Genomic DNA, 27,917 nt, shown 5'->3' with positions numbered 1-27,917 from the left:
GAGAAAGATGATGCACGAGTCCTGTTGGGGACTTGCCAGCAGCAGTGACGCTACAGGTTAACAAGATTCACAAAGTGGTTGGACCTTGTTTGACACACACACACACACACACATACACACACACACACACACACACACACACACACACACGCTCTTCCACATGTATCCAAACATGCAAACACACACGAACCCACGCGCACAATGAGAACAGTGACAGATGATGGCAGAGGTCAGGAGTGAGCTCCAGCTTCATGAGCTCACCACAATTACAGCACTGAAAGAGCTGGCCTGCAACACATTAAGACACACACACACACACACACACACACACACACACACACACACACAAATATATAAATATGCACACACACATTACCTCTGGCTCTCTGCGATCAGGGCCACATGAATCACAACATCATTGTCTATGGGACCCTGTGAAGGAGACAGAACACAGAGATTAATAATATATTAATACATGATGCATCAGTGGACATTAGAGTGTGTATTAGGGAGAGAGAGAGACAGACAGAGAGAGAGAGAGAGAGAGAGGGAGAGAGAGAGAGAGACAGAGAGAGAGAGAGAGAGACAGAGAGAGAGAGAGAGACAGAGAGAGAGACAGAGAGAGAGAGAGAGAGAGAGAGAGAGAGAGAGAGAGAGAGAGAGAGAGAGAGAGAGAGAGACACAGAGAGAGAGAGAGAGAGAGAGAGAGAGACAGTGGTTAAAATCAAGATTCAACTCACTCCCTTATAAATTGACAGTCTGTGTTATTGCTACCTCCTCTCTCACCCAATTTAAATGAAAGTAAAACTCTGAATAACCAACAAAGGTTGATGAGAGACGCGGGAGCGCTCGGCTGGGAGGGAAGGAGCTGGGAATGAAGAAGGACGAGGGCGATGTAAAAGGAAAGGAAGAGCAGAGAGGGAGAGAAACATGAGGCGCCCACACAGTGAGATGATTTGAAATGACATGAAATAGAGAAGCAGAATACAGAAAAAAAGAGGGAGAAGCATGAGATTTATGATTAATAAAAAAAAAATTGCACAAAACCTATTTTAAGAATATTTTGATAACCATTGTAAGCTTTTTATTAAGTAGAAATCCTGGGCATTTGCTGCTTTTCTCATTTTAATTCCAGCCTAAGGCTTAACAACCCGCGGGAGAAGTGACTATGACTAATGGTCAGACAAAGTCAGAAGACAGACAAAGTCACTGGGCTATGGTAAATCGTGGTGGGTATTTGGCATTCATTTTGGCATGCTACAGACTAAATGATTAAAAGAATAATCGATAATGAAATAGTGAAATAATGAAATTAGTTGCTGCTTAGTCTATATCGACAACGTTCCACTTCTGTGATTGCGCCGGTGCTGCTAGAAATTCCGCCTGATGTCCCCGTTTTCGGCCGGAAGTCCGTCCCCTTCCTCTGTCTCTGTGTTGGCGTTCTAATCTCTGGTGGATTTGTGAGGACTATGGATAACTGCTCCTCAGATCTCTGCAGGGTAAATCCAAAAAACAAGTTGCTTCCCAAGGCTATTTTGCAGAGGCACCGTGGCTCCGTCCGGCGCTTAGCCGGTTGTGATTGGTTTAAAGAAATGCCAATTAACCAGAGCATCTCCTATCCTTTCCTGGCAAAGCGAGACTAGTCACTGCCCTGTAAGCCATCATTAGATTCCCACAGTTTATGTGTCATTAGAGTTGATGTCAGCAATTTAAATTTCCCAGCTCATAAATTTAAAATGAAAGTAATTTTGCCATGCCACACAAAAAAAAATTCTGGCTGGCTGCGAGGTTTCTGTTAAAATCACGAAAACATCTCAACCATACAGAATACAGCTGATGGTATTCTAGATGTTTGTTATAGTTAGCAAGCCCCAGGAACAGACAAACCATCAATAAACTGACTGATCCTACTAACATGTATTGGCTTTGTATTCCTCTGTGCCATAGAGCTCCATTTTCGTCCAAAAACTATTAAAAACATTGGATTGTTACACCGGGTGACATGATCCTTAATTACTATAAATACACACACTGTAGCTTATTTTGAGTCAATCCCACACACACCATCCTGTTGCTGCAAATACTCACTAATGCACCAAATGTGTATTAATCCACAGCTGAGAATAGTCCCTGACAAACACTATTTGCTCATTTTTGAGTAATGTTTGCTTAAAACTACAGTGCAAATGTGTTTTAGGAAATAGTTAAGGCTTTTTCAAAAAATGTTTTTGTGACCTACAGTACATATTTTTTAAGATTTACATCTTCAGGAGGAACAAATGGGCTTGGGGCAGAGAGCCACAGACAAGGTAGGGAATGGAAAGTATTGCGACGTTAACTAATGTATTGTTGTTCTGGTCTTTTCGTGGAATGTTTTGACAAAAAAGTATGCAGACTAACACCAGCCTTAATGTTAAAATTGTAGCATTCTTCATCTCCACTACATCATTTCGACACCTTTAACGCTTTCTTCACACTATCACTCTGTCACAACGCAATAAAACTGCACAGTGACTATTATAGAAGAACCAAAAAGAGATAAAATAAAATAATTAATGTGCTGTATACTACATAAGTTTTCTGGCAAGCCAAGTCTCCCCAAAATGAGGTAACATCAGGGAAAATGGAACTAAAGCAATACAAACACATTGCTTTTCATTGCTTTCATAACTGTGGCCCATCAGGGAGCCCATCAAGGAAACACTTTATAGCACTACAACACCATACACACAATTGGCCAGAATGGAGCAACACATCACTCATGTTGCCTGCAGTGTGAATACAGGGTGTGAAACAACATGAAAGAAAGGGAGAAAAGGGGAACAAGCTGTCGTTTGAGAGGTGTTTTCTGCAGTAATCTCAGAACTTTTGGGCTGGTGGACAATCAGGAAAAATACAGACAAGAGACAACACAGTTGTTTGTCTTGTATTGAAGCACCTGAATACATCACAGAACAAATCACATGCAAATGAAGCAAATGTTTCAGAAAGAACCGTGGAAAGAGACAACCTGCATTTTTAGATTTCTCTTACAAAAGCCAGTTTTATGTTTTTGGAACAGAGAAAAATGGTAAATACCTGTCACTATTATCTTCAGCAAAGAAAGACACTTTTTTTTTTTTTTTAAATAAATTCAAATGTGTGTCTTTTTACTACTACTCTAATTAATTATAAAACCTATCATGCGTGTTAACAAGTCTGCATTTATTTCTTTTGCTTTGTCCTATCCGAGAGTTGGGCATTCTTTTATTTATGCACATGTAAATGTCTACCTGTGCATGTCCTTTGGTGCCTTTCATCTTCTCGGTGTTTATTTGTAGAAGTACCTTTCATATGTGTAATTTATATCTGTGTGTGTGTGAGAAAGTGAATTGTAAGCAGAGACGATCATCTTTATTGTGCTGAGTGACGGTCTATTCAGGGCCATTTTTGAAGCAGGCAGCAGCTTGTGACTCATAGGAGCAGCAGCCTTTCATCTTGTTCTCATTGTGGGGACGCACGTACACACACACACACACAAACAAATATATATATATATATACTCTGATACATACATGCACACACAACACTTCTGTACATGATGGCACACAAGCACTGACACCGCATGCCAAGATCCTCAGATTCATAGTCAGTGACAGAACACGGAGCCAAGGAAAAACACACACAAAAAAGCATGCTTGTGGATACACGCAAATGCACAATCCGGGAGCCATTTTGTTTGGTTGATAAGAGCTGGTTTCAGCCAACAACCTCGTTATCATCAATCAGAGAGTAGAGAGTGAACAGAGAGAAGGGGATGGCTGAGTAGAAGAAACACACGAGTTGAACACAAATCCTTCATGATGAATGGGGGAGCAATGGCTTTTAAATCTAAGCCTCTCATTAAGGCTGGTCTCTGAGCAAACAAAGGACACATTTGGCGAAAGAGAAGATATGGAAATGCATAATGGAGACACAGGAGAACTCCCCCTCACTATTGCTCTCTACTCCGTGCACCGCAGTCGAACCTCAGCGACAGGCAACCGCAGAGAAAAATGAGATGAAAGGTTTCTTTAAACTACCTTTTTTAAAAAGCACCCAAAAAACATCAATGTGACCGAAACGGTGCAGAGTCTGAGAGGAAAGCGGAAAACAAAAGATGTGTTGCAGACTGCTAAAAGGTAGTTAACTAATCATATTGGACCCTGAGTGTACCTGATGCTGCGGCCACTGGTCTGATGTCAGCACAGGCCACACCTAACAGTTTAAAAAGCTCTGTAGCACTCCATGGAATTGGATTTCAGACTAATTAATGGAAAGAGGACAAAAAGCTGGTAGAGCAAATGAGCTGCCACTGAACACAGGTATTTAAAGTTCTGAAACTTTAATAACTGTAAGCATTGTAATACATAGTACAAATTGAGATGGACTGGTAATGGAGATGATGTCCAAACAGTAAAGCAGATGTGATGGGAAAAAACAGACATGCTTTGACCCTGTCTTCACGGCTCTTCATGGCTCTTAAAGAAAACGCATGTGAGTAAAATGTTTTTTTGCTTGTAAAAAAACCTACTTAACGTACTTACTATGCTGTCTCCACCTACACATTAAACCTACACGCTAACCTTCTCTTGTGGGATTCAACTGGAAACTGTAGTAGAAGGAAACAAGGCATGCTTAGATGAGTAAGCCACAGAAATGGATTGCACCACTTCAACATGAAATAACTCCTGGAATGCACTCAACATCACAGATGATATCTAACAGTGTACAGCATGTATCCAAGAGGGAACTTGGCTGTTGGGCGATCAGTGGGGTTGGCAACCAGAAAATGTAAATGTACTGTACATAAGACCATAAAACCAACATCACTGCCACTATAGTCTATATTCACATGCCACCGGAAATTCTGCCTGATGTCCCTCTTTTCAGCCAGATGTCTGTTTCCTTACGCTTTCTTTGTGGTGGAATTTTAAACTCCAGTGGATTTCTGAGGACGATGGTTAACTGCTCCTCAGATCTCTGCAGAGTAAATCCAGACAGCTAGCTAGACTATCTGTCCAATCTGAAACAACCTTTGAACGTACACATGTTCCACCAAAACAAGTTCCTTTCAGAGACTATTTTGCAGAGGCGCCGTTGCTCCGTTCAGCGCTTAGCGCCGCCCAAGACGATTGTGATTGGTTTAAAGAAATGCGAATAAAACAGAGCACATTTTTCTCCCATCCCAGAATGCCGTGGGGACTAGCCAGACCCTCCTCTGCAGCGCCGTAGAGGAAGGTCTGGCAATGAGACTACTGCTGTTACTACTCTAAGGTGGAGTTTAAGTATTTTTGCTTAATTTTCCCGTAAAGATTCTTCATTCAATAATGAAGAATAGGTGGATAACTCATTAAAATCGTTACAACTAATTAGTTCATTTAATTACATTTAAATTAAATTTTTTATATGTTTCTGTTCAATATAATTTAAATATGGAGAACACTGGCTTTGGCATTGTTGTCAAAAAATATAGTACTTCAACTTAGCATGTTTCCTTAATATCTGTTCCGTTTTATAATATTTTTATTGTGGACATTTCTTGATTAAATACAATAAATGTATTACATATTGGACCTTTCAAGTTTTACTCAAGTACTGTACTTATAAGTACTTCACCCCACTTTCTACTTCTACTCCACTGCATTTATATGTAAGCTTTAGTTACTTTACAAATTAATATTGTTACAGACAAAACATTCAAAGCGTTCATTATTATCATACAACTTGTGCATAATGATGTCCCCACCTTACCTAATGCTTTAGTTGATGTGTTGTTCATGCATGAGGTCATGAATGAACTCATGTCAATTCCTGATGATTCATAAGATATAAAGGAATGAAGTAATGTACAAATCATGAATTAATTCATGCATGAATTCATAATTCATGTACCCTTACCGTAAAGTGTTACCATAACTTCAGTTCAAGCCTGTGGCAGCAGTTACAAATAATTTGTTTAGTGCCATGCAATGAAAAATATCTTTTCACAAAGTTTTTCACAAGTTCAGTTGGTGCATTTTCCAAAAGAATGCTCTGAAAAATAATGTGGGTCCCACACGAAACTCACTCAATGTCTTTTAATATTATTTCTTAAATATGTAGGCTACATACCAAGAACATTCATGAATATGAACTGAGATACCCCATTATGTTGTGAGCAGTAGGCCTGCATGTGCTGTTGGCAAAATGATGTCTAATCTGTCTGTGTCTATGTCTGACCTGGGCTGGCACATGTTCACGTTAAAAAGTGTGTGCGTGCACGAGCACTACGGTCACACAAGTGTCCCGGTTTGAGTTCTGGGAAATCTGGTCACCATATCCATAACTGCTGATGTTTAAACAAGCCACGTTTTGCTAACAAGTTCACTATATCAACTTAGTCTTGTGTTTGTAGCTATTTTTCGCTGCCCCAAAGTGGCCAAAGAAATCTGTTAATGTAGGCGTAAGCATATAAATGACTAATTTATGTTGAGGTTTTGAATTTCCATTACTTTGTCAAGTCTTATTTTATGGATCAACAGGACCTGATGCTCTCTAAGTCATAGTACAGTATGTTTCAGCTTTAAAATTTGACTGCTCTTCTGAACTATTCTTGCAAATACACGGCACCAAATATTAAAGACGTGCGTACCAAAGAGAAATCCAGCTCACCAGCCCAGAATATTGAATATCTAAACACTGTACATAAGAGGGCATGGGCAGTTTGCCACCAAGCAGAATGTGTGCTCTGTTAGCCTGAGGTTTAGGGGTGAAGTAGAAAAAGATCATGCAATCAGTGCAGCAAGCCTGTACAACTGCACCAATCATTTATTAAATCATTGAATACCACTGAGTTTTTGCCTAAAAGTTTCTTTAGTGACTTAATATGGAAATAAAATTCATTTATTCATGAATTAAGCAGAACAAAGCTAAAGCAATCCAATGAAGTATTTAATATGAACTTGAGAACCCTTGTTATAAAAAAAAAAACATGCCGTTCAGGCCATCAGTGAAGAGGGATGTGGTTATAGCAGGAATGTGCAGGTGGCTGGACGATTATTACACACGCTGAAGTTGTGCCAAGAGATTTAAATATGGAAATGACAACAATAGAAACCCAGCAAGAAGGATTTTTAAAAGGTTCACTGGTTCCTTCTGGTCCCATATGCAGCATCCTGCAGAGTTTGGTCTGGTCCAATCCGAGGCGAGTTTATTTTTAAATCATTTTACCGTCAGCATATATGAAAGGACTTAATGTAGAAAGGGTCTTAATCAACACTTAGTCCCAAAGCCAAATTATACAATGTGACACTTGAGCACAAATAGGAATTGCATAAGACTGTGCCAAAAGGCCTTTAAGAAAATCTGTGTGCAGCCAACACAAAGGGCTGCAGCAGCAAAAGGACTTTGTCTACACCTGGAAAACAACTACTCAGCACTCCTGCTGTCTCAGTTCTCTGCTGAGCAAGGCTTGTCTGGGCCAGTTTAAAAAATGTTTATTCTTAGATGATAAAGCTGCTGTTATTTCAACGTTTTATCATAATGAAAAAACGATGCAAACTACACAATGAAGAGTCCTCTGTTAAGCCAAAGCCTCATCCTTCAAACGGTTTCACATTCATACAGTTCTACCTGTTCACCTTAGGTTCTGCCCACTACAACCACAGTCTGCCAGGGTGAGGCCTATATAATAGTAGGTATAGGGATATTTTATTATTAACCGCTGTACTGTTCGGAGAGCTGGCGAGTTGTCAAAACAGACATGAGGAGAATGGAAGTGTTCCATAATGGATGCCTCCGACGAATATGCCAGATCTTTTAGCCTAATAAGATCTCCAACAATGAACGGTACAAGAAAACGGGAAGCCGGAGCATCACCAAGGAGATTACGCACAGACGCCTGAGATGGCTGGGACATGTGTTGAGGATGGAGCAGGACCGCATTACAAAGGTCACCTTAAGATGGACACCACCTGGCAAAAGAAAACCTGGGAGGCCCAAAACCACTTGGCGCAGAACTGTGACACAAGAGCTGGAACAGATGAACCTGTCATGGGGAGAGGCCCGACATGCTCCCAGGGACCGGATGCAATGGAGAGTGCTCATTGAAGTCTTATGTCCCATAGGGGATGAAGAGGAGTAAGTAAGTAATAGGGATATTTTGCTGGTTTAAATCCAGCTCTGTGCCATGGCAGTTTGGGCAGGGTGTGCAGATGAACGGTGTTAGGCCTCCCTCTGTGGTGCCAGTGCACGAAGCTGGAAGCAGCCGAGGTCTGCTGAGAGTGCTTCGCATCATCTGGCGGGTCTCGGCAGACCTCCACTGCTCTGCTCAGCTGGGAGCTCCGTGCGCTGCGGCCATGGAGGGAAGCCACACTCTGTTCATCCGCACACCCTGCCCACACTGCCATGACACAGAGCTGGATTTAAATCAGCAACATTTCTCTTTAAGTCTTTATCCCTGGTTTTCACGCACATATACAGCAAGACTTTAGTATATGTTCTGATATACAGTATTATAGACTTGACTACTGTAAAGTCATCTACCCTGGACAAAATAAACATTTTTGGAAAAGCACGTCTTGTTTAAAGGAGCCAGTTGAGGTGGTTCGGGCATCTGGTAAGGATGCCCCCTGGGCGCCTCCCTAGGGAGGTGTTCCAGTCACGTCCAGCTGGGAGGAGGCCTCGGGGGAGACCCAGGACTAGGTGGAGGGATTATATCTCCAATCTGGCCTGGGAACGCCTCGGGATCCCCCAGTCGGAGCTGGTTAATGTGGCTCGGGAAAGGGAAGTTTGGGGTCCCCTGCTGGAGCTGCTACCCGACCCCGGATAAGCGGACGAAGATGGATGGATGGACGTCTTGTTTAAAACACTCCAGAGCTTGTCATTTTTACCATATAACTCCACTCTTAGCTTCACTAGAATGACCTAAGAATGAAATGCTCCTCCTAACAGATTAAGTATTACAAGGACTTGCTCTGCCATTAAAGGAATATTTTGACATTTTTGGAAATGCGCTTTTGTTATGTGTCTCATGTCTACATGCTAACTAGAAGCTACTGCCAGGAGTTTATTACCTTAGCTTAGAGTGAAGACTGAAAGAAGGGGAAAACAGCTAGCCTAGCTCTTTCAAACGGTATAATGAAGTCTGGTCTTCACCTGGCCAAGAAATAGTCCATTTATAACCCCACATAAAACCACAACTTCTTATTTTTACACTTAGGTTTCTTTACGGATTAAACAAACGAGATATAGAATATTATTGAGCTTTAGAGGTGCTGACAGAGGGAGTTTTATAACATTTGGACAGAGCGAGGCTTGAAAGTTGTTTCCCCCTATTTCCAGTCTCTAAGCTAAGCTAACCATCTCCTGGCTCTAGTTTTATACTTAGCATGCAGATATTAGAGTGGTATCGATCTTCTCATCTAACTCTCAACAAAAAAACGTTTTATTATCCCCTCAATTGTCTAATTGAAGAGGCATTCAATTGTCAATACTGTAGAAGAGTATAGGTGCAACTCAGGTTTAGATCAGGCCCAAGGTTATTTAGCTTTAGGACGTACTCACACTTGGCCCAGTTGCCTTGAACCGTGCCCGAGCACGATTGTCACCCCTCCCCTGCTGGCCTGCACTTACAAGGCAATAAAATATTCAGGGCTAGAGCACGCTTACGTCATTACATTGCGGCCTTGCAGCTTACTCGCCGACTACCATTCCCGTTCATCTGTAAGGAAAGAACCAGACCCGGGCCCACTTAGCGATGATGCTCAGACACTGATGCGTACAGTGCCAGAGTCCAACCGAACCGGGCCAGGGCACGGTTTACAGCGATCACACTAGTTAAAGGAACCAGACTTTGGGGTAAAACACAGGCACGGTTTAACTGGGCCAAGTGTGAGTTCGCCCCTTAGTGAGCTGTCAGATTAGTGTTATAGGGTCAAGAGTCTAGCAGTTACAGTGCTTTGAGTGCTTTGAATTACTTTAGCATGGATTCTGATTATGCCATCGGTCTATTTCACTGCACCTGAACTTGTCGTTACTTGAGTGTTGCAGTCCGGAAGTCTCTCGCTCTTGCCCTGCTAGCTTTGACTCCTGAGGGAAGTTGGACGTTTCTGAGCTGTGTTCTTATCTGTTTTGTTCCCACTGTGTGTAAATGTGTGTATCAACCTCAGGCACTTCTCTGTGACAGGAAGAACAAATACTACTGTTTACCTACGCGTGCATGAACATACACACAGAATGACTAATGAAAGAGGTGCATTAATGAATAGAGTTGGCACACATCTGTCACGAAAACCAAACACATTAGAATAAATAACTCCTTGTCTTCATCTCTGCACGAGCAGAGAGTAGAGACGCACACTCCTAGAAAGAAAGACACAGATCTGTTATTCAACCGCAATCAATTTCATAACAGCTGTTACCTTTGCTGCTCTAGTTAACACCCAGACTCAATGACTACTCTGCAAATTTCAAAGTTGCAGATTACCACATGTAAATGGATTCCAGAAAAATGCATGTGACCTGTGGCAAAAAAAACAACAAGAATTTAGAATACACACAGACAAGAAGGTGGAAAAAGGAAATGAAGGAAGTATTAAGATGGACGAATTGAGACATGCTATTGACAAGTGCTATGGAACATTTCCAGCTGCAGGAGGGACTGGCGGTGGTCTGCAGCAGGCCCCTCAGAGATACAGCTGCACTAAATCTGACAAAGTGAAAAGCCATTTGCCAGAGACCGCTGCTGTGAGAACAGAAATGAATTCCAGCTCTGCTTCATTTGACTTTTCCCTCCAAAATTAAAAGCACTGAGTTGTGACACGAGATGAGATGCGTCTGAGACCTTTCTCTCTTTTTCTTTCAAGCCTCCTTTTACTTATTTCCTTTCTATCCTATCCCGTCCTTATTTTTCTTCCTTCTTTCTGTTCTTTTTCTTTCCTCTTCTTTTATTTCTGCTGTTACTTCTTTCCTTCCTTCCTCTTGCCTCTCCCCCTACTTCCTTCTATCCTACCTTATTTTTCTTCTTTCTTTTTGTCCTTCTTTCTGTCCTCTCTTTTTCTTTTCTTTCCTTCCTTTCTTCGTTCCTTCCTTCCTTTCATCTTTCTATCAGTTAATCCTACCTTTGTTCTTTCTTTCTGTCTTTCCTTCTATTTCTTCTTTGCTTTCTTACTTATTTCTTCCCTTTCTTTTTCTTCCTTCCTTCTATCTCTCTCACTCTGTCTTTCCATCCGGCTGTATCTTCTTTCCTTTTTACCTTCCATCTTTCTGTCCTTCTGCCACTATTTTTTTTCTTTCTTTGCTTCCTTGTTCCAGCCCTTCATTTCTTTGTTTCTCTCCATACTTCATCCCCTCCTTTCCTTCTCTATGTCTCTTTCTCGGTCTTTTACTACCTCCCTCTGCCTCACTCTGTCACTACCTGTCTTCATTCCTCTCACTCTCTCGGTCTCTCTGTCACTCGTGTGTCTCACAGGTCAGGAGTAAATCGTCCACAAAAAAGCATTTCTCAGAGTCAAACCGCAGACATTTCTGTCAAAACACCTCCGCCAGTAAAACAATCCAAACTCAAACACAGGGTGGAGGTGACGTCAAGCAGCAGTAGATTTATGTACTGTACACAGCTGTGAGTCTGCAAATCAGGGAGCCGACAAAGCCTCACCGCGTGATTAATGTCGTGTACTGAACGGAGACTTCATGAATTTTTTTTTTTTTTACCAACACGCTTCTTTTCTTTCAGTTTTCTTCTCTTCTTTTTTTAAAGAAAATATGTTAACAGTTATTTAGGAGGTTTTGTCCATGAATTTACTATGTTCTGTTGTATTGCCTGCTGTCTGTTTGAAAATAGAAGGTACAATAAAAAAGAAATTGGCAATTTATTAACAGGGGGAGGGACGGACCCAGTTCGTTTTGTTCACCTGCGACTGGTGAACCACCTATCGACGACTCTTTCTTTAATCCCCACCCAAGGTCTGCTGCTTCAGCACCACGGACAGCGCCATGGATTTACCAATACACAGCACAGTTAGGCTACTGATATTTCAGAGCCATGGTGGGGGCCACAGATTCTAACATGCACAAACCTCAGTCAGATAAAGGATCAATGAGTCAGGCTAGACTAACATATTCAACTAAACAACCCCTCTGCCCCTGCACTCGCTCTGCTACTAGGGGATGGATGGCTGGGGGGCGGGGGGAGGGGGGCAGGTTAACAATGGGGGATGCATTTTGGTCATATTGGCTACTGTGTGTAAGTATGGATTGAAGGAGGAGGAGAAGAGAAACTGTATGTGTGTAAATGTTGCCTTGATGCTGAATGCTCCTGTAAATGTGTACTTAGCACAGATAACAGGCTGATGGTCACACACCACACACACACACACACACACACGGTCACACACACACACACACGGGCATATTATAGACACGTCTTGTTCTTTACCTCCAGACAAATGTTTTCTTGTGCCTATATTCTTCTTCTTCTTCTTCTTCTTCTTATTATTATTATTATAATAATGGTATGTGTTTTGTGTGCAAAAATCTTAATTTGTAAAGTCCCTAGTAACTAAAGCTTCTGAAATGTAGCGGAGTAGAAGTAGAAAGTGGCAGGAAAAGAAAAGACTCAAGTAAAGTACAAATACCTCAACACTTGTACTTAAGTACAGTACTGGAGTAAATGTATTGAGTTACCTTCAACTACTGCCTATAACCACCATACAGTTATTTATGAATCGACTGATTGATTGAATGACTGACACTATTTCCATAGATAACAATACTCCTATTTTCTCTTCTAGCTCAACATGTAACCATTTAAATGAAACTCGGAGTGAAAAAAAAAAAAAAAAAACTTGAGCTGAACTCAGTGAGGCTCTGCGACGTTATTCCAAGGTCAGACGCTCCCAGTGTGTCGGCTGGCAAAGCGCAGCACGAGGGAGGCAGCCTCCAGCCAGCATCACATCACAAAGGAATAACACATTCAAAGACTTTCATAAAGTTAAAAAGCAAGCCTGGGACTTTATCCACCACCACCAAAAAAAAAAAAAAACTATTTGAATGAAATATAATCCCTTCTTTTCATGCCCCTACACAGACGAATGCCTCCGGGCTCTGTATCGTCCTCCAGAAGTTTCTGTGCAGCTCAGAGATTCATATTTTGATGAGGATATTTCAAAGTGTCAGGGGTTTTAACAGAAATACGTTGGGGGGGGGGAGGAAAACATGAAAGAAATGCTAAGTCATTTTCAATCCGGGCTGTTGGAGAGGAAAATGTCTCTTGTGTACGTTTTTAAAGTTGGATCTTTTCAAATGGTCATTTGGTGGTATTAACGACGAGACCATGGCGAGAATCAGTCGCACTTATGTGTCGAGCACAATTGGAGGAGGGGGAGGTGATGAGGCGGGAGATTGATTAAGGGAAATGCTTCCAGTCTGACAACACGAAGGAAAAAGAAAGATATAGAAATGGAAAGACCGACACAGAGGGAGGGACACGGATTGGGGAGGGTGGAATCACCTCAGAGAAGAACCGAGTGAAGAATAGGATTTCATGGCGCTGGTCGGTGTAATTGTAAAGGCGCCCTGACTGAGAAAGCAATACATTGCTCCCCGGACTCAACTCAGAAAAATGATCCTCCGCCGGAGAATTCTTTATGAGTAAAGCAGAAGAAAAATAAATAAATCAATTGACATTAAAGACGAGCCACGGTGTGAGCTACAGGAGCCTCAGCGTGTCAGAGCAGCCCCGTTTGATATTACACCCGGAGAGCCGTGAAGGCTGGGAAAGATAAGTGGCCTGATTACTAACGTCTACTTGTGTGTGACGTGTGGGCATAATGATCTACTGCAGGGAAAAAATGGAAATGACTTGCAGCCACATATGAAAATGGAGTTGAACAGGTGATGTTTTTCTTTCTGGTTGTGTTTGTGTGTAAGAGAATATTATTTTGAATGAGTTCTAATGAACACATGTAGCCCGATAACGACCATGGAACAGAAATACAATCTCTGTGCCAGGCTCCACTAACATACACTCAGATGTACACACAGAAAAAGAAAAAGAAAATGCACAATACTCATACACACATATTTATAAACTTTGGGAACAGATGGGCATTATGGTTCAAATGGGTTCTCTAAATCAGTCTCTCTTACACACACACACACACACACACACACACACACACACAAATGCTCTAAAACTGCTCAACAAATGAGCAGACTGCATTGTTATGCTTGCTGCCAGAGGAGCAGTTATAAACCGGTCCCCACACTTCCCTTTTAAAAATACATGACACACACTGAGAGCCACGGCTTAGTCAAATGGGTTTCTATTAGTGAAAAGACTGCACAGCTGTTATTACAACAGGGACATGTCATGCCATTCGTCAACAGCGAGGCTATGACATGTCCCATCCGTACGCTTTCACCGAAATAAAAACTCCTCATGATATACCTTTAGTCAGACTTCTAACATGTTGGGATGTTGGCACAACCTCGGATAGCCTTGGTGAATTACTGAAAAACTGCATTTCCTGCACGCTGACATCATCTATCCTCATGGGAGATGCTTTAGAAGTTAACCCACCTTAACCCACAGGTAAGGACAAAAGGTGATTGCTGCGTGACTGCTCACATCATCGTGGGGTTTCAGAAGCCATTCCTCCATCACAAAAGCATTCCAGCACGTGACAACAATGTCAACTATACTGAGTGTAATATGATGTTTTACACTTGGGATGGTAGTAACAGTTAAGTTCAGGCCAGCAGTTTTGTGTAAGGTTGCAGTTAGGTTTAGTTAATAAAAAGATTTCAGGTGTGGAGCAACAGCAGCATGTTTGTTCTTCAGCAGACACATTTCTTAAATAGTAAAGAGTTGTTTTGCCAACATGTTTTTGTGTTTTACAAGCATATTGAATACTTTTGCAATTCATTTAGAAGTAGTCACAGATGTTTTGGGGCTGCTCTTTACTCCTTTGAATGACTGTACTACTGCACGCTATCTTAGATCTGCATTTCCTCAATAGAGTATGTTCGCAGCAGGAAAAACATCTGTCGCCCTCCCTCCTACATTCTCTGTCTCATGCTGTCTCTAGCTACTTGCTTACAAACAAGACCCGTTGTCTGTATGTTAAGCCAATTGAAATGCATCATCAATGTTCCATTTAAGTTATAACTAATTAATAAATAGCGAGGCGAGCACTGAAGAGGCACTCTAAAGGGTGAAGTAAAAAGGTATCGTAAAAGCTTTATTTAATCAGGCATATTAATGCTTTAAAATGCTACATTACACCTGGCACCATACACTCCAAGTTAACTTTATATCATGAAATGAGCACAGGTACAAAGAAACAGCTTATTACAGTTATTAAGATATTAAAAATAATGGCTAAAAACTGTATAGGGAGGCATGCAGCCCTCACATATACATTCATACTGTACTCTACACTACATTACTTATATGTCACAGGATCTGTGTAGTGAAGGGTTTTAATCTTAAAGAGCAAGCACCTTAAGGTTCCTTGGATGTGCGCATTAGAAACTGACTGAGTACGTGTGCCAGTAACAGTTTAGTCAAAGCTGTGGTAGGCATATTATTTTTGGCGTCATTGGGCAAAACATCCATACTAATCTTACAGCATATTGTAATTCAAGTGGTCTGATAGAAAACGAGACTTCTGCACCTCCTATTGGTTCTGTATTCAGGCTTTAGACGGGAGACTTTGGCCAATCACAGGTCATTCCAGCGAGAGAAGGGAGTGCAAGAGGTCTTACTCTACTTCAAATCCTGCCGTTTCTCTGCTTTCTACCCACTGCAGGCAAATCATTTGCATTTTCAGGCTTAAATACCCAGAGACCACCAATATTTCTCAAACTTTTGTGTGCTGTCACAATTCTTGGGTTTAAAGCAGAGCTAGTGAGTGCAGGTGTGAGTACTGAGAACAGACCCCCGCCCCCCACCCTCATTGTGAAGCTTGGGCTTGTACACTGTCAGCAGTAACCACGTAACAGTAACAAGAAGATAATAGAAGCTAAGATGCCTCCTCTCAGCACACCTGGCTCCAAGCACAAATCCCATACTCATGTAACGCTCCAAACCCAGCGCAGGAGGGGTTGATATACCTAAATGTACGAGGGATGTGACAGCCTTTTGTTCAAGTGAGGCTTTGGATGAATTGTGCACAGCAGGTTCAAATATTTGATCTTTACTCGGGTGTTTTTGTCATCCTCCCTGAGGTTGTGTATTCAGGCAGCTTGCTTCCCATTTGTTTCTGTGCAATACGTCAGCCGTAAATAGGAAGACACAGTACTGTACGCCAGAGCTGGCTAACAACACTGACAGTGAGGCAAAGAAACAGGAGAGGCCAAACCTATCAGACACCGCTAAATGGGGCCCTGGCACAGAGAACAGCTTGTAAGACAGAAGAACAAGCAGAGGTGTATCTGAGAAGGACACATACACACACACACACACACACACACGCACGCACACACACACACACACACACACACACACACATACATGCACACACACACACACACACACACACACACACACACACAACCTTTGAGAGTTCACTATGTGCATGTATTGGCATGAGTGTGTCAAGAGTTAATGCATGCAAAGTGTGTGAGTGTGTCTGAGTGATGTCCATTTCCCTGCAGGTTAAGGTCAGGAGCCATCTCTTTAGGGCTTTTACTGTCACAGACTGCTGGGCTCGACATTTCCTGCCCGGCACCAGGCCATTTGGCAAACAGCAGGGTTTAGCGCACTCTCAATCTGTGTGTGTGTGTGTGTGTGTGTGTGTGTGTGTGTGTGTGTGTGTGTGTGTGTGTGTGTGTGTGTGTGTGTGTGTGAAGCAGAGGATACAGAAGGTAGTTAGCGTGAATATGTGGGATTTTGTTTGTAGGGTTTGTGGAGGACGGGCATGTAAATTTGAAAATGCAGTGTAATTGTATGTGTGTATGTGTGTGTGTGTGTGTGTGTGTGTGTGTGTGTGTGTGTGTGTGTGTGTGTGTGTGTGTGTGTGTGCGTGTGTGTGTGTGCGTGTGTGTGTATTTGGGTCAGAAGTAATCTAAGGTCCATCTGTTCCATGCTGCTCATGGTGTCCCTTTGCTCTTCAGAAAGGGACAGTCTACAGATTATTCAATGGTGTCCTGTCACTAAACTCTAATCTGTGTTCTGCTGTTTGAATCTAGAGCCATATGCACATTTCACTTATCTTAACATGTGTCTGCACCGTATGATCTCTCCACACAGCCACTGAAAGCTTCTTCAGTAACAAGACAAGACTGTCAAAGAAATACTGGTGATGACAACGCCACACAGTCTGTCCATTTATTGACAAAGAAAAACAAGCTGTAAAACACTCTTCTTGATCTAAACTGCCTGTGCATACCACTCGATAAACACATCAACTTTTAAAGCAAACCGACCAAAAAAACATTGTACACAGCAGGAGGAACCCAGGTTCCCTCTCCACCCCCAGCTGTGCTCAAAACAATAATCATCCAGATAACAAATTCATACAGTCAGCTATAAAATGTTGTTTATGTCCTGAGTCAGAAACAAAAGGTCTCTTATGTGATATTTTTTTTACATTACATCTACTACTAACCAACAGTTTGTCAGCCTATAGCCAGTTTATGCGATCTAGACTTGCTGTGTTTTTATACAGGGTGATAATAACTTCCCTGGAACAAGCCTTTGCTTAAAGAAAAATGATGTGCTCTATATTTTTGGTTTATTTGAAATGGAAGTGAGCAAACGATTGCCACATATGGAACTTAAAGGAACAGTATGTAGGATTTAGTGGCATCTGGCAGTGAAGTTGTAGTAAATTGCAACCAACTGAATACCCCTCCGTTCCCATTAAGGTCCAGCTGCCTACAGTGCCTTCAGGTAACTGTGTGTCAGCCTAAACATTTGTTAGAGTAGACAAACAAGTATGTCGAGTTCTTAAAATCCCTGAAAATCGGACTTCAAATATGAAGTATTTCTCTATAACATTAAATAGTCATGGATAAAATAAGCAACAAACACAAAAACACAACACTCAACAGCTCAGCTAATCTGCGTCATCAGGACTGTGTGGGTGTGGTTTGATCAGATTTGAGTGACAGTGACCAAACAACCCACCAGCTGTCGTCAGATTCTAATTCAAATTTTTTGATTGGTCCATAAAAGAACGTCACCTCACCTTTAACTCCCATTGGAGGAGACGAGTCTGAGACTGAGTCCCGTCCACTTCAAACCAGTGAGAAGCTGAAAAATGAAATGTTTGGGACAAACATCCGTGTTAAATATAAAGAATGGGTTCATCTCTCTCTTTCTTCCTCCCTACCCCTGTATATTTCAGCCTTACTCCCTCTCATTTCTAACCTCCCTTGTTCCCCCTTTTCTCCCTCCTTCCACCCCGCCTTTAGGGAGGGATGTTTGTTCCCAACACCGCACTATCAAATTGTGGGCCTCTCATGACCCACGCCTTATCTCTGATTGATGACCGACAGCTCTCGCAGTCAAATGCAACTTTTCCATTAACCTTGTTCTAACATGGTGCGAGATGTGTGTGTGTGTGTGTGTGTGTGTGTGTGTGTGTGTGTGTGTGTGTGTGTGTGTGTGTGTGTGTGTGTGTGTGTGTGCGCGTAAATACAAGAGAAATCTAACGGAAGCCAAAGGTTCCTACAGAGTATTACAATAACGGAGTTGAGTGCTACACCGCTTTGTTTTAAAAGTGAACAAGTACTATTCTTGCATGTGCTTCATTGCTGTATGTGAGTGTATGTGGGTTGTTGAATTCACACAAAAAAAATAGAACAGAATTCATGGAGAAAGATGGAGAAAAATAGCGTGAAAGGAGACACACTAAGAATATGTGACACTGAGCGAATGCCTGAATAGCTGAGTAGATTGAATGCATACCATTAAAAGCAAGTGTGTGATATAAGCAACATAACCAACTAATTCACTTTAACAGCCATTCATGACTTCTCAGATCCCCCAGTTGCTACGCCCGCTGTGTATTATTGCATGTTCATCAGCGGGATGTCACGCCATGCTCCCCGGGGTGCATTTGATCTGACTCACCCTCACAGCCCTGGGAGCGTGCTGTCTCTCATGCACAAAAACCCAACACACTCGACCACTGCAATTTGGTAGCTGCTAAATATATTAAGGAAAGCTGCCTTTGTCCACAGGGTCAAGCTTAAAAAATTATCCACTTGCAACTATTATTAGAGTACAGAGGTGCCAGCAGCACTGTAGCAATACACTTTTGCTGATTTTTCAACATTTGCCACGTGGCTTACATACATATTAAAGCTTATTTTATAGCTTCATATTCTATTTAACAGGCTTGCAGGTCATTAAGTTATAAAAAAAAAAGGTTTGTGCACACCATGCTCCAATAATCATTAAAGTTGCATTAATGCCCCATTCACCAACTAAATCACAACTTCCCAGCTTCCAAATGCTAGTTGAGGCAAAACCACATTCCCTCCACGCTGAGGTGCACACATGATGCAAATTTAATGCATGGTTCCTTACCTATGTACAATGTCAGGATATGTGCTGTATAATCATTTTTTAAATATAGACTGGCTGCGTAAAATTGATGCTGCGTTGTGCACATTGTTAATACATACTTCTCAGGCACGTGCAAGAATATAAAGTGTTGCCAGGTCAGCTCCAACACATTGGAGTCAGTTCTTCTGCAGGCCGTTGCAGGGGTTTGGAGTCACAGCGGGGTTTGTTAGGGATTAAAATGAGACAATAAAACACCTATATAACTGCAAAAAAATCACATATTTTAGTAAGTAAGTGAAATTGATTATTCATAATCAGGGGTAAAACATTTAAGAGTACAGTCCTAACCATCTCTGACTGCAACTTATACTCAATGCTAAATGTAGCGGTGTAACATACTGCTGTTTAAAATTGGATCTGTTGAAATGTGTATTTACCATAAATGAGTATTTTAGATATTTTGTATGGCATGAAGAGGTATTCATTGGTTATATGAGGGAGGGCAACCTCGCCAGCTCCTCTGAAACACATATCTCTCAGAGCTAACGTCAAGTTGCCCGGAGATGACCTTATACAAGCTTATATATGTGGAACCAAACAGTACAACTGTGCAGGCTATTCATGGGTTTAATATTACGGAGCATCTTGTTGTCTCCAGCTGTGGAATGAATGGATGCAGGGACTTTAAGTGGTAGCATGACATTTGGAAGGAATGGAACGATGAATAATACACAAGCACACACACACACATGCATACTTATACATACTGCATACAACTGCACCCACAGAAACACACGCCTCTCTCATATACAGCATACATACAAGCAGAGAGAATGATATGTAATGACGGGTGCATGCACACTGATTACACATACATGTTGTTTTTTTGGATACAAAAACTGGAAAGCAAATTTCACGCATACGTAGAGGAAGAAAGAGGAGCGTACAAATCAAGCCTTAACTGCATGTGAAAGCTCAGCATGCCCATGTGCCTTTCCTGCCCGCAGACTAAACACTGGACGCCAATGATGCAGAGGCAACAAGACAGCTGTACCCCCCCCCCCCACACACACACACACACACAGCATTTCTTGCTTGAAAGATACCTCCTTCTTTTCCCCCTTTGCTTTTCTTTTCCTCTCCCTCATTCTTTCTCTGCCAATCTCAAGCTTGTGTCTAGCTGAAACAGAAAATGTGTGAGCAAACAAGATACAATAAAAGGAAGAAAAAAGACTGGGAGCTAGGGAGACATGGTATAAAGCAATGAGAAAAAAAAAATGAGAGAGGTGAGAGAAGCAGCGGAGGATAGCAGGAATAAAGAATTAAGTCTGCAATTTGTGTGGCCGATTGACCCTGCAAGGCGCTCAGCTCAGCACCAGCCACATGACTAAACAACCACATCTAATGTCTCCTTGCTAGAGGGCAAGATACAGGTACGCACTGAAACTGAAAGTCTGTTGATTTCCTGCATCCACGTCTTCCAGGAAAAACAAAAAAACGCTTCACAGCGTCTTTCAGGTGGCACTGCTTGAAAAACTCGGTCTGGCAATGGAAAGTGATTTCTCAGATTGACAGAAAAGACAAACACCTGCAACACCTGTATGTGAAAGATCATCGTACCTACATATGGAATAACGTCCATCACATCAACTCATTTCCTCATCATGACTTACAAAAGGTGTGTGTGTGTGTGTGTATGTTGGTAATGATGAAATGCTTGGCTGTAAACATACATTCAAATGTATCACTCAGCAGCAGGCAGCCGTTTTTAAAACCCCCACTGTACAGTACCTGTTCATCCCCAATGACAGACAGACACAGTTGAAGTGAACATAGTGGAGCATGTAGCAGCAAAAGAGCCAGATATTTCAAGAGTTGGTAGATATAAAAAAAACAGAGCTAAACAGATTGTTTTGTTCATAACTTGTTTCTGCAGATTTAGCTCTTGTGTTGTCTTCCCATCGACCAACAAGCAACGTTTTGTTTTTCTGGGTCAAAATTTCAAATTAAAACTTTCTTTGTTGCTCCCCCCCCCCAATGTTTTTGGCACGTTTTTCAGCCTTTTTTTTCAACTTTCTTTTGTCTTCTTTTTTTTCAAATGCCAAAAAATTTAATACAACACCCTAATTCAATGAAAGTAGTGAACTGATAATTTCCTTTACAAGTTGAATGGAACCATCCACGTTGTTTTGGGCTTTTTTTACAATTTGGTTGAAAGAAACCCAAATTTGTGATATGGAAACTTTTTGAAAATGGGTCAAATTTGAACAGAAGGGTTAAGCAAGACCAGTAAGAGTCCATTAACACATCATCATGGCTTAGTTTGGACTGGATATAAAAGGCGGGTTTTTCTTTATATGATACCAAAATAACCACAGAGTCGAGCTAATTAAAATAAATAAATATATATATATATACACAGGAATATCTTTTTTCTATTTTTATTAATTGTGACAAGGTACAGTGGATATTTTGGTCCCACTCAGGTTTACGTACCTGGGTTGCCATCACACTTTGGGGAGATGTAGAAAGGATGACGAGTTAGCTGTAGCCCATGGATGTATAATAAGAAGTGAAAGATGGCGGCTTCTCAATTGAATGAAAATAGCTTGCTGTGCGCATAGCAAAACACCTTTTCTAGCTTCCGGGATTGCTTCTGCATTGCAAATACACACAACACAACCAAATACATAAACACACTGCAAATACACACAACACAACCAAATACATAAACACACTGCAAATACACACAACACAACCAAATACATAAACACACTGCAAATACACACAACACAACCAAATACATAAACGCACTGCAAATACACACAACACAACCAAATACATAAACACTCTGCAAATATGAAACGATGCAAAAAGAAAAGCACACAAACCCAGAAAACAAATGCAACAAAAACACGCTGCATCCAGATTACACAACGGAAGTTCTCCAGACCTCTAGAGGGAGCAGCTAGTGGAACAGCTGGATTTTAGACCCCACGGGGGGAGAGAGAGCTCTGCCTTTTTATTAGAGTCGGGTATGGCTGCAGCCTGAAGAACTCCATAGACTGTATATTAAATTCATATTATTATTATTATCAATAACATATCAGTAATATATAGTCTATGCTCCCGTCTCATGCCCTTCCTGCTGGTGCCGTCCCCGAGCTTCGGCTTTTCCTAATAAAAGCTTGCGTCTGGTCCCTATGTCTTTGTACTTTGGTGTGTTGGATGTTTGTGAACTAAATAGTACGGCAGTCATGCTAATGAATACAATCACTTTTTCATCAGATGTCTTACTTACAACACGATGGAGTTAGCAAAGCAGTTTTGTGTTTATATGTGCGAGCGGGATTTATTCAGATTGATAAATCCCACGGTAAATTGGCTGGTTTACTAAACAGGGAGGGACTAGAAATCCTCTCTGTTTTTTGATTTTTTGTATTTCAAGAGCGAATTACTCCACAATATGAATACAGATTGATCACTTATTTTGTTGGTAACCGTTGTTGTATAATCACAGTATTCCACTTGAGGAGGCCTATACTTAGTGATGCGCCTTTCGGACCTCGAAATGAAACCCTGTCATGTAATATGGCTTAAACAAACATCAACGTTAAAGGCTGTTGCAGTTTTAAATGTTTTATCACCACGAGGTTACAGACGTCTCTGCTGATTGAGAATCACCTGACCTGAGAAATCATATCTCAAACATAGACTTCATATTTACAGTCTATGCAGTTGCTCTCTCTCCCTCTCTCTCCCTCTCTCTCTCTCTGTCTCTGTCTCTCTCTCTGTCTCTCTCTCTCTCTCTCTGTCTCTCCCTCTCTCTCTCCCTCCCTCTCTCTCTCTGTCTCTCCCTCTCTCTCTCCCTCTCTCTCTCTCTGTCTCTCTCCCTCTCTCTCTCTCTCTCTCTCTCTCTCTCTCTCTCTCGTCTCTCTCTCTCTCTGCTCTCTCTCTCTCTCTGTCTCTCTCTCTCTCTCTCTCTCTCTCTCTCTCTCTCTCTCTCTCTCTCTCTGTCTCTCCCTCTCTCTCTCCCTCCCTCTCTCTCTCTGTCTCTCCCTCTCTCTCTCCCTCCCTCTCTCTCTCTGTCTCTCTCTCCCCCCGTGGGGTCTAAAATCCAGCTGTTCCACTAGCTGCTCCCTCTAGAGGTCTGGAGAACTTCCGTTGTGTAATCTGGATGCAGCGTTTTTTTGTTGCATTTGTTTTCTGGGTTTGTGTGCTTTTCTTTTTGCATCGTTTCATATTTGCAGCGTGTTTATGTATTTGGTTGTGTTGTGTGTATTTGCAGCGTGTTTATGTATTTGGTTGTGTGTATTTGCAGTGTGTTTATGTATTTGGTTGTGTTGTGTGTATTTGCAGTGTGTTTATGTATTTGGTTGTGTTGTGTGTATTTGCAGTGTGTTTATGTATTTGGTTGTGTTGTGTGTATTTGCAGTGCGTTTATGTATTTGGTTGTGTGTATTTGCAGCGTGTTTATGTATTTGGTTGTGTTGTGTGTATTTGCAGCGTGTTTATGTATTTGGTTGTCTTGTGTGTATTTGCAGCGTGTTTATGTATTTGGTTGTGTTGTGTGTATTTGCAGCGTGTTTATGTTTTTGGTTGTGTTGTGTGTATTTGCAGTGTGTTTATGTATTTGGTTGTGTTGTGTGTATTTGCAGTGTGTTTATGTATTTGGTTGTGTTGTGTGTATTTGCAGTGTGTTTATGTATTTGGTTGTGTTGTGTGTATTTGCAATGCAGAAGCAATCCCGGAAGCTAGAAAAGGTGTTTTGCTATGCGCACGGCAAGCTATTTTCATTCAATTGAGAAGCCGCCATCTTTCACTTCTTATTATACATCCATGGGCTACAGCTAACTCGTCATCCTTTCTACATCTCCCCAAAGTGTGATGGCAACCCAGGTACGTAAACCTGAGTGGGACCAAAATATCCACTGTACCTTGTCACAATTAATAAAAATAGAAAAAAGATATTCCTGTGTATATGTGTGTATATATATATATTTATTTATTTTAATTAGCTCGACTCTGTCAGCCACCGTACCAGTGGGTGGGCTGGATTCATCAACTGCCTCCCACCTACACACTGGGTCCACTGATGAAACTGAGCGCACCCAGTTAGCCTTCACAGATTGCATTAACTTCAGTAACAAGTTGTCAGCTCTACAATAACCTCATCATCAAGTTGTACAGTCCATTAATTCACTTTTCAAATGGCCATGAAAAGACAGTGCCTTATCACTTGCTGGGCTTTCCATTTTATTTATTTTTTGTTTTGTATGAAGGTGCATTTATTCGGACCACATATGGCTGAGAACATCAAACTAAATGTGATAGCCTTTTGTTAATGGGCTGCACGCAGAGCGGTGCCTGCTACCATTAGAGGCCGGGCTCACAACAGCTGTCACGCTGCCTACTAATCCAGATTCAACAAAGTGCTATTGTGATAAAAGTAATCTCAACAAAATATTCAGCCTACCTGAGGGGAGTCAAGCTCGGCTCACACTGCATACTAGTTTAGAAGTTGAATTCATAAAAGTAATGCTGGCAGCACAAAGGAGCTGCATGTATTCATTCTGTTTACCAGAGAAATATCACACCGCACCTGCTAATACAAGTAAGATGATGCTGATGGGCTGATATTCTATTAACTATCACAACATATAAATTGCTATCTGTTTGATACCAATTCAAGATGTAAACAACGTGTAATCCAAAACGCACAGATCCTATTTTGATGAATACTAATTCTGTTCTTTAGCCCTTCAGCAACCCAAATGATTTAAACCAGGGATTTCCAACCAAGGGTACTTCTGGTCACTAGTTGCTAGGGGGTATGTGGAAGGATTGACTAATTTGGTGCAAAAGAAGTAAAGTTGTAATTGAAAAATATATCCATGTATTGAGTACTACCACAACTTGCGTGAGTGTGTGAAAACTACTTGGAAAGAGAGTAGAAATAGTTCGCTAAAAGTAATGAATAAATGGCTGAAATGATTAACTTAGCCTAAAGCAATGGGCAAAAAAATTAGAACTCATTAGCTAAAAATAATGAATAAATGGTTAAAATAGTTAGCTAAAAGTATTGAATAAATGGCTGAAATAGATCGCTAAAGTAGTGGATTAACAGCTGGAATAGTAAACAGATGAATCAAAAAGAAATTGATGAATGAAATGAATGAAATGGCTAATAGTCATCGAAAATCAGTTAAAATGTTTAGCTGAACGCATGTATATATAAATGGTTGAAATAACTAGCTCAAAGAATGAATAAAGGTTGAAATAGTTAGCTAACAGTAACGGATAAATGGTTGAAACATGAAACTTAGTAGTACAAATGCAACCAACTAAACGGGCCTAAACATTGACAGTTTAATTGTATAAACAAAATATTGGAACATCCACTAATTATATATCTTTCTATAATTAGTAGTTAAATAGTATCCAGTATAAAATCCATTTAAATGAACACATCTGGAACATGATGGTTGGTGAGGATGTAGGGGTGTTTACTTCAGTTTATCAGACAGGGGAGGTACGAGGTTGGTACAACCATTGAACTGGTGCAAGAGACCTGCTGCAGTATTCAATGGCTCTATGGGGAAATAGAGATGACATCCTGATATTTGCCTTGTATAAGTATATTGTTTTTCTAAAATTTCCCTCGGGATGAATAAAGTATCTATCTAAATCTTCTTTTAGAAAATGTCAGCACAGAGAAAGACAAGATGAGAAATGGCTTTACACAGATGGTAAATGTCAATTCAAAATCCTAGCCAGGAACCGCGTTGGCCTTCCTTGTAATAAAGAATATTAATATGTCCTGGAAAGTTAAATAATAACATTTGTACCACCTCTTGAGGCAAATGTTCATCTCTCTTATTCTGGCTCTCCGCAGAGTTTTCCTATAGGCTGATGTGCTCTTTTCTATCTCTGGCTTTTATGTTTCTCTCTCTCTGTCTTTGTACTTCCCGCTGATCTTTCCCCCTGCAACCTATTTGATTCAGTCTGGCATTCATAACACTGCACCTCTGCAGACCTATCCTCTCTTGTGCGTCCTGTTCTACTGCAGCAACATCCTATCAGCCGAGCTACAAAAAAACAAAGTCCAACATACAGGTGCAGAATGGGACTTATCAATCCATATTGTACAGCAAAGAGAATGACCATCAGGCCATTGTATACGTATTGCTACCCTTCATCTGTGTGATCCTCAGAGCTGTCTCAGATATGGATTAAACCTGGGACATGATCGCCATTCAGAGAGGCAGTTCATAGAGCAAATTGACTGAGTTTAATCCCTGTCGGCAAGACTGGCCCCGGGCAAGGTAAAAAAGGGTGGTTTTGATGGATGAATTGTAATTAAAATGCTAGCACACACAAATAACACAACAAAGTGGTAAGCAGGACTGAGTGGTGGGAATTTAGGGGACGTCTGTGGAGTTAGAGTTGTGCGTTAAGGGGTTACTGCATAGCTTTAAAAGCCAACGCACATTGCTGCTGTTGCTACGCCAGAGCGGAGTGTGCCTCTCGAAATATGTAGTCTCGCTTTGCCAGACCCTCCTCCAAAGCGCACTGAATGAGGGTCTGGCTACTCTGCATAGCATTCTGGGATGGGAGGAAAACGTGCTCTGGTTTATTGGCATTACTTTAAACCAATCAGAATTGTCATGGGCGGTGCTAAGCTCCGCACAGAGCCGCTGCAAAATAGTCGTGTGAGAGAAAACTCAGATTGGACAGATAGCTAGCTGTCTGGATTTACTCTGCAGAGATCTGAGGAGCAGTTAACCATAGTCCTCATACATCCACCAAATTTAAAATTCCAACACAAAGAAAACGGAAGGAAACGGAAAACACATGTATCTGGCAGAATTCCAATCCCGGAAGTGAAACTTCAAGGATATAGACTATGACATATGTAACCACACATTGGGGATACTGCGACTACAGCATTACTGCACATGGAGACGGCAAGAATTGTGATATCAGGTTAAGTTTTCTCCTACAAGCTTCTGATGGTGAAAGTGTTTTTTTAAGATTATTTTTTGGGCTTTTCCGCCTTTAAATGCTGACAGGACAGCTAGGTGAGAAAGGGGAGAGAGAGGGGGGGAAGACACGCAGGAAATCATCACAGGTCAGATTGACCTCTGACCTCTGCGTCGAGGCATAAACCTCTCAGTATATGTGCACCTGCTCTACCCACTCAGCCAACCCGGCCACGTGGCTCAGTAATCTTCTCCTTTTCAGTAACACACGTCTAGCAAAGTCAACTCCACTCCAATCAGTATGCTCGCCACGAAAGCCGCTCTCTATCCCAGCGACTGAAAGACGGCACAGTGATTGCATGTAGGCTCCTATTCAGTAATGAGACAAGGAATAACACAAGTTACCTTGATGTCAC

The 27,917-nt window shown here is 41.5% G+C and overlaps 1 protein-coding gene across 3 annotated transcripts in view; it reads right to left on the bottom strand.

Moving 5' to 3' along the window:
- The window catches only part of phkb (phosphorylase kinase, beta), a 120,015-nt gene that overhangs the window by 35,741 nt on the left and 56,357 nt on the right, over positions 1-27,917 (bottom strand). For all 3 annotated transcript variants that reach the window (XM_078246997.1, XM_078247082.1, XM_078246914.1), the window contains one exon: positions 377-432. In XM_078246997.1, coding sequence (XP_078103123.1) covers positions 377-432 — 56 coding nt within the window. The remainder of the gene's footprint in view (positions 1-376; positions 433-27,917) is intronic.

The sequence above is a fragment of the Sander vitreus genome, chromosome 1 (genome assembly GCF_031162955.1).
Source record: "Sander vitreus isolate 19-12246 chromosome 1, sanVit1, whole genome shotgun sequence".
NCBI lineage: Eukaryota > Metazoa > Chordata > Actinopteri > Perciformes > Percidae > Sander > Sander vitreus.
This window is presented reverse-complemented; position numbering and strand designations above follow the sequence as displayed.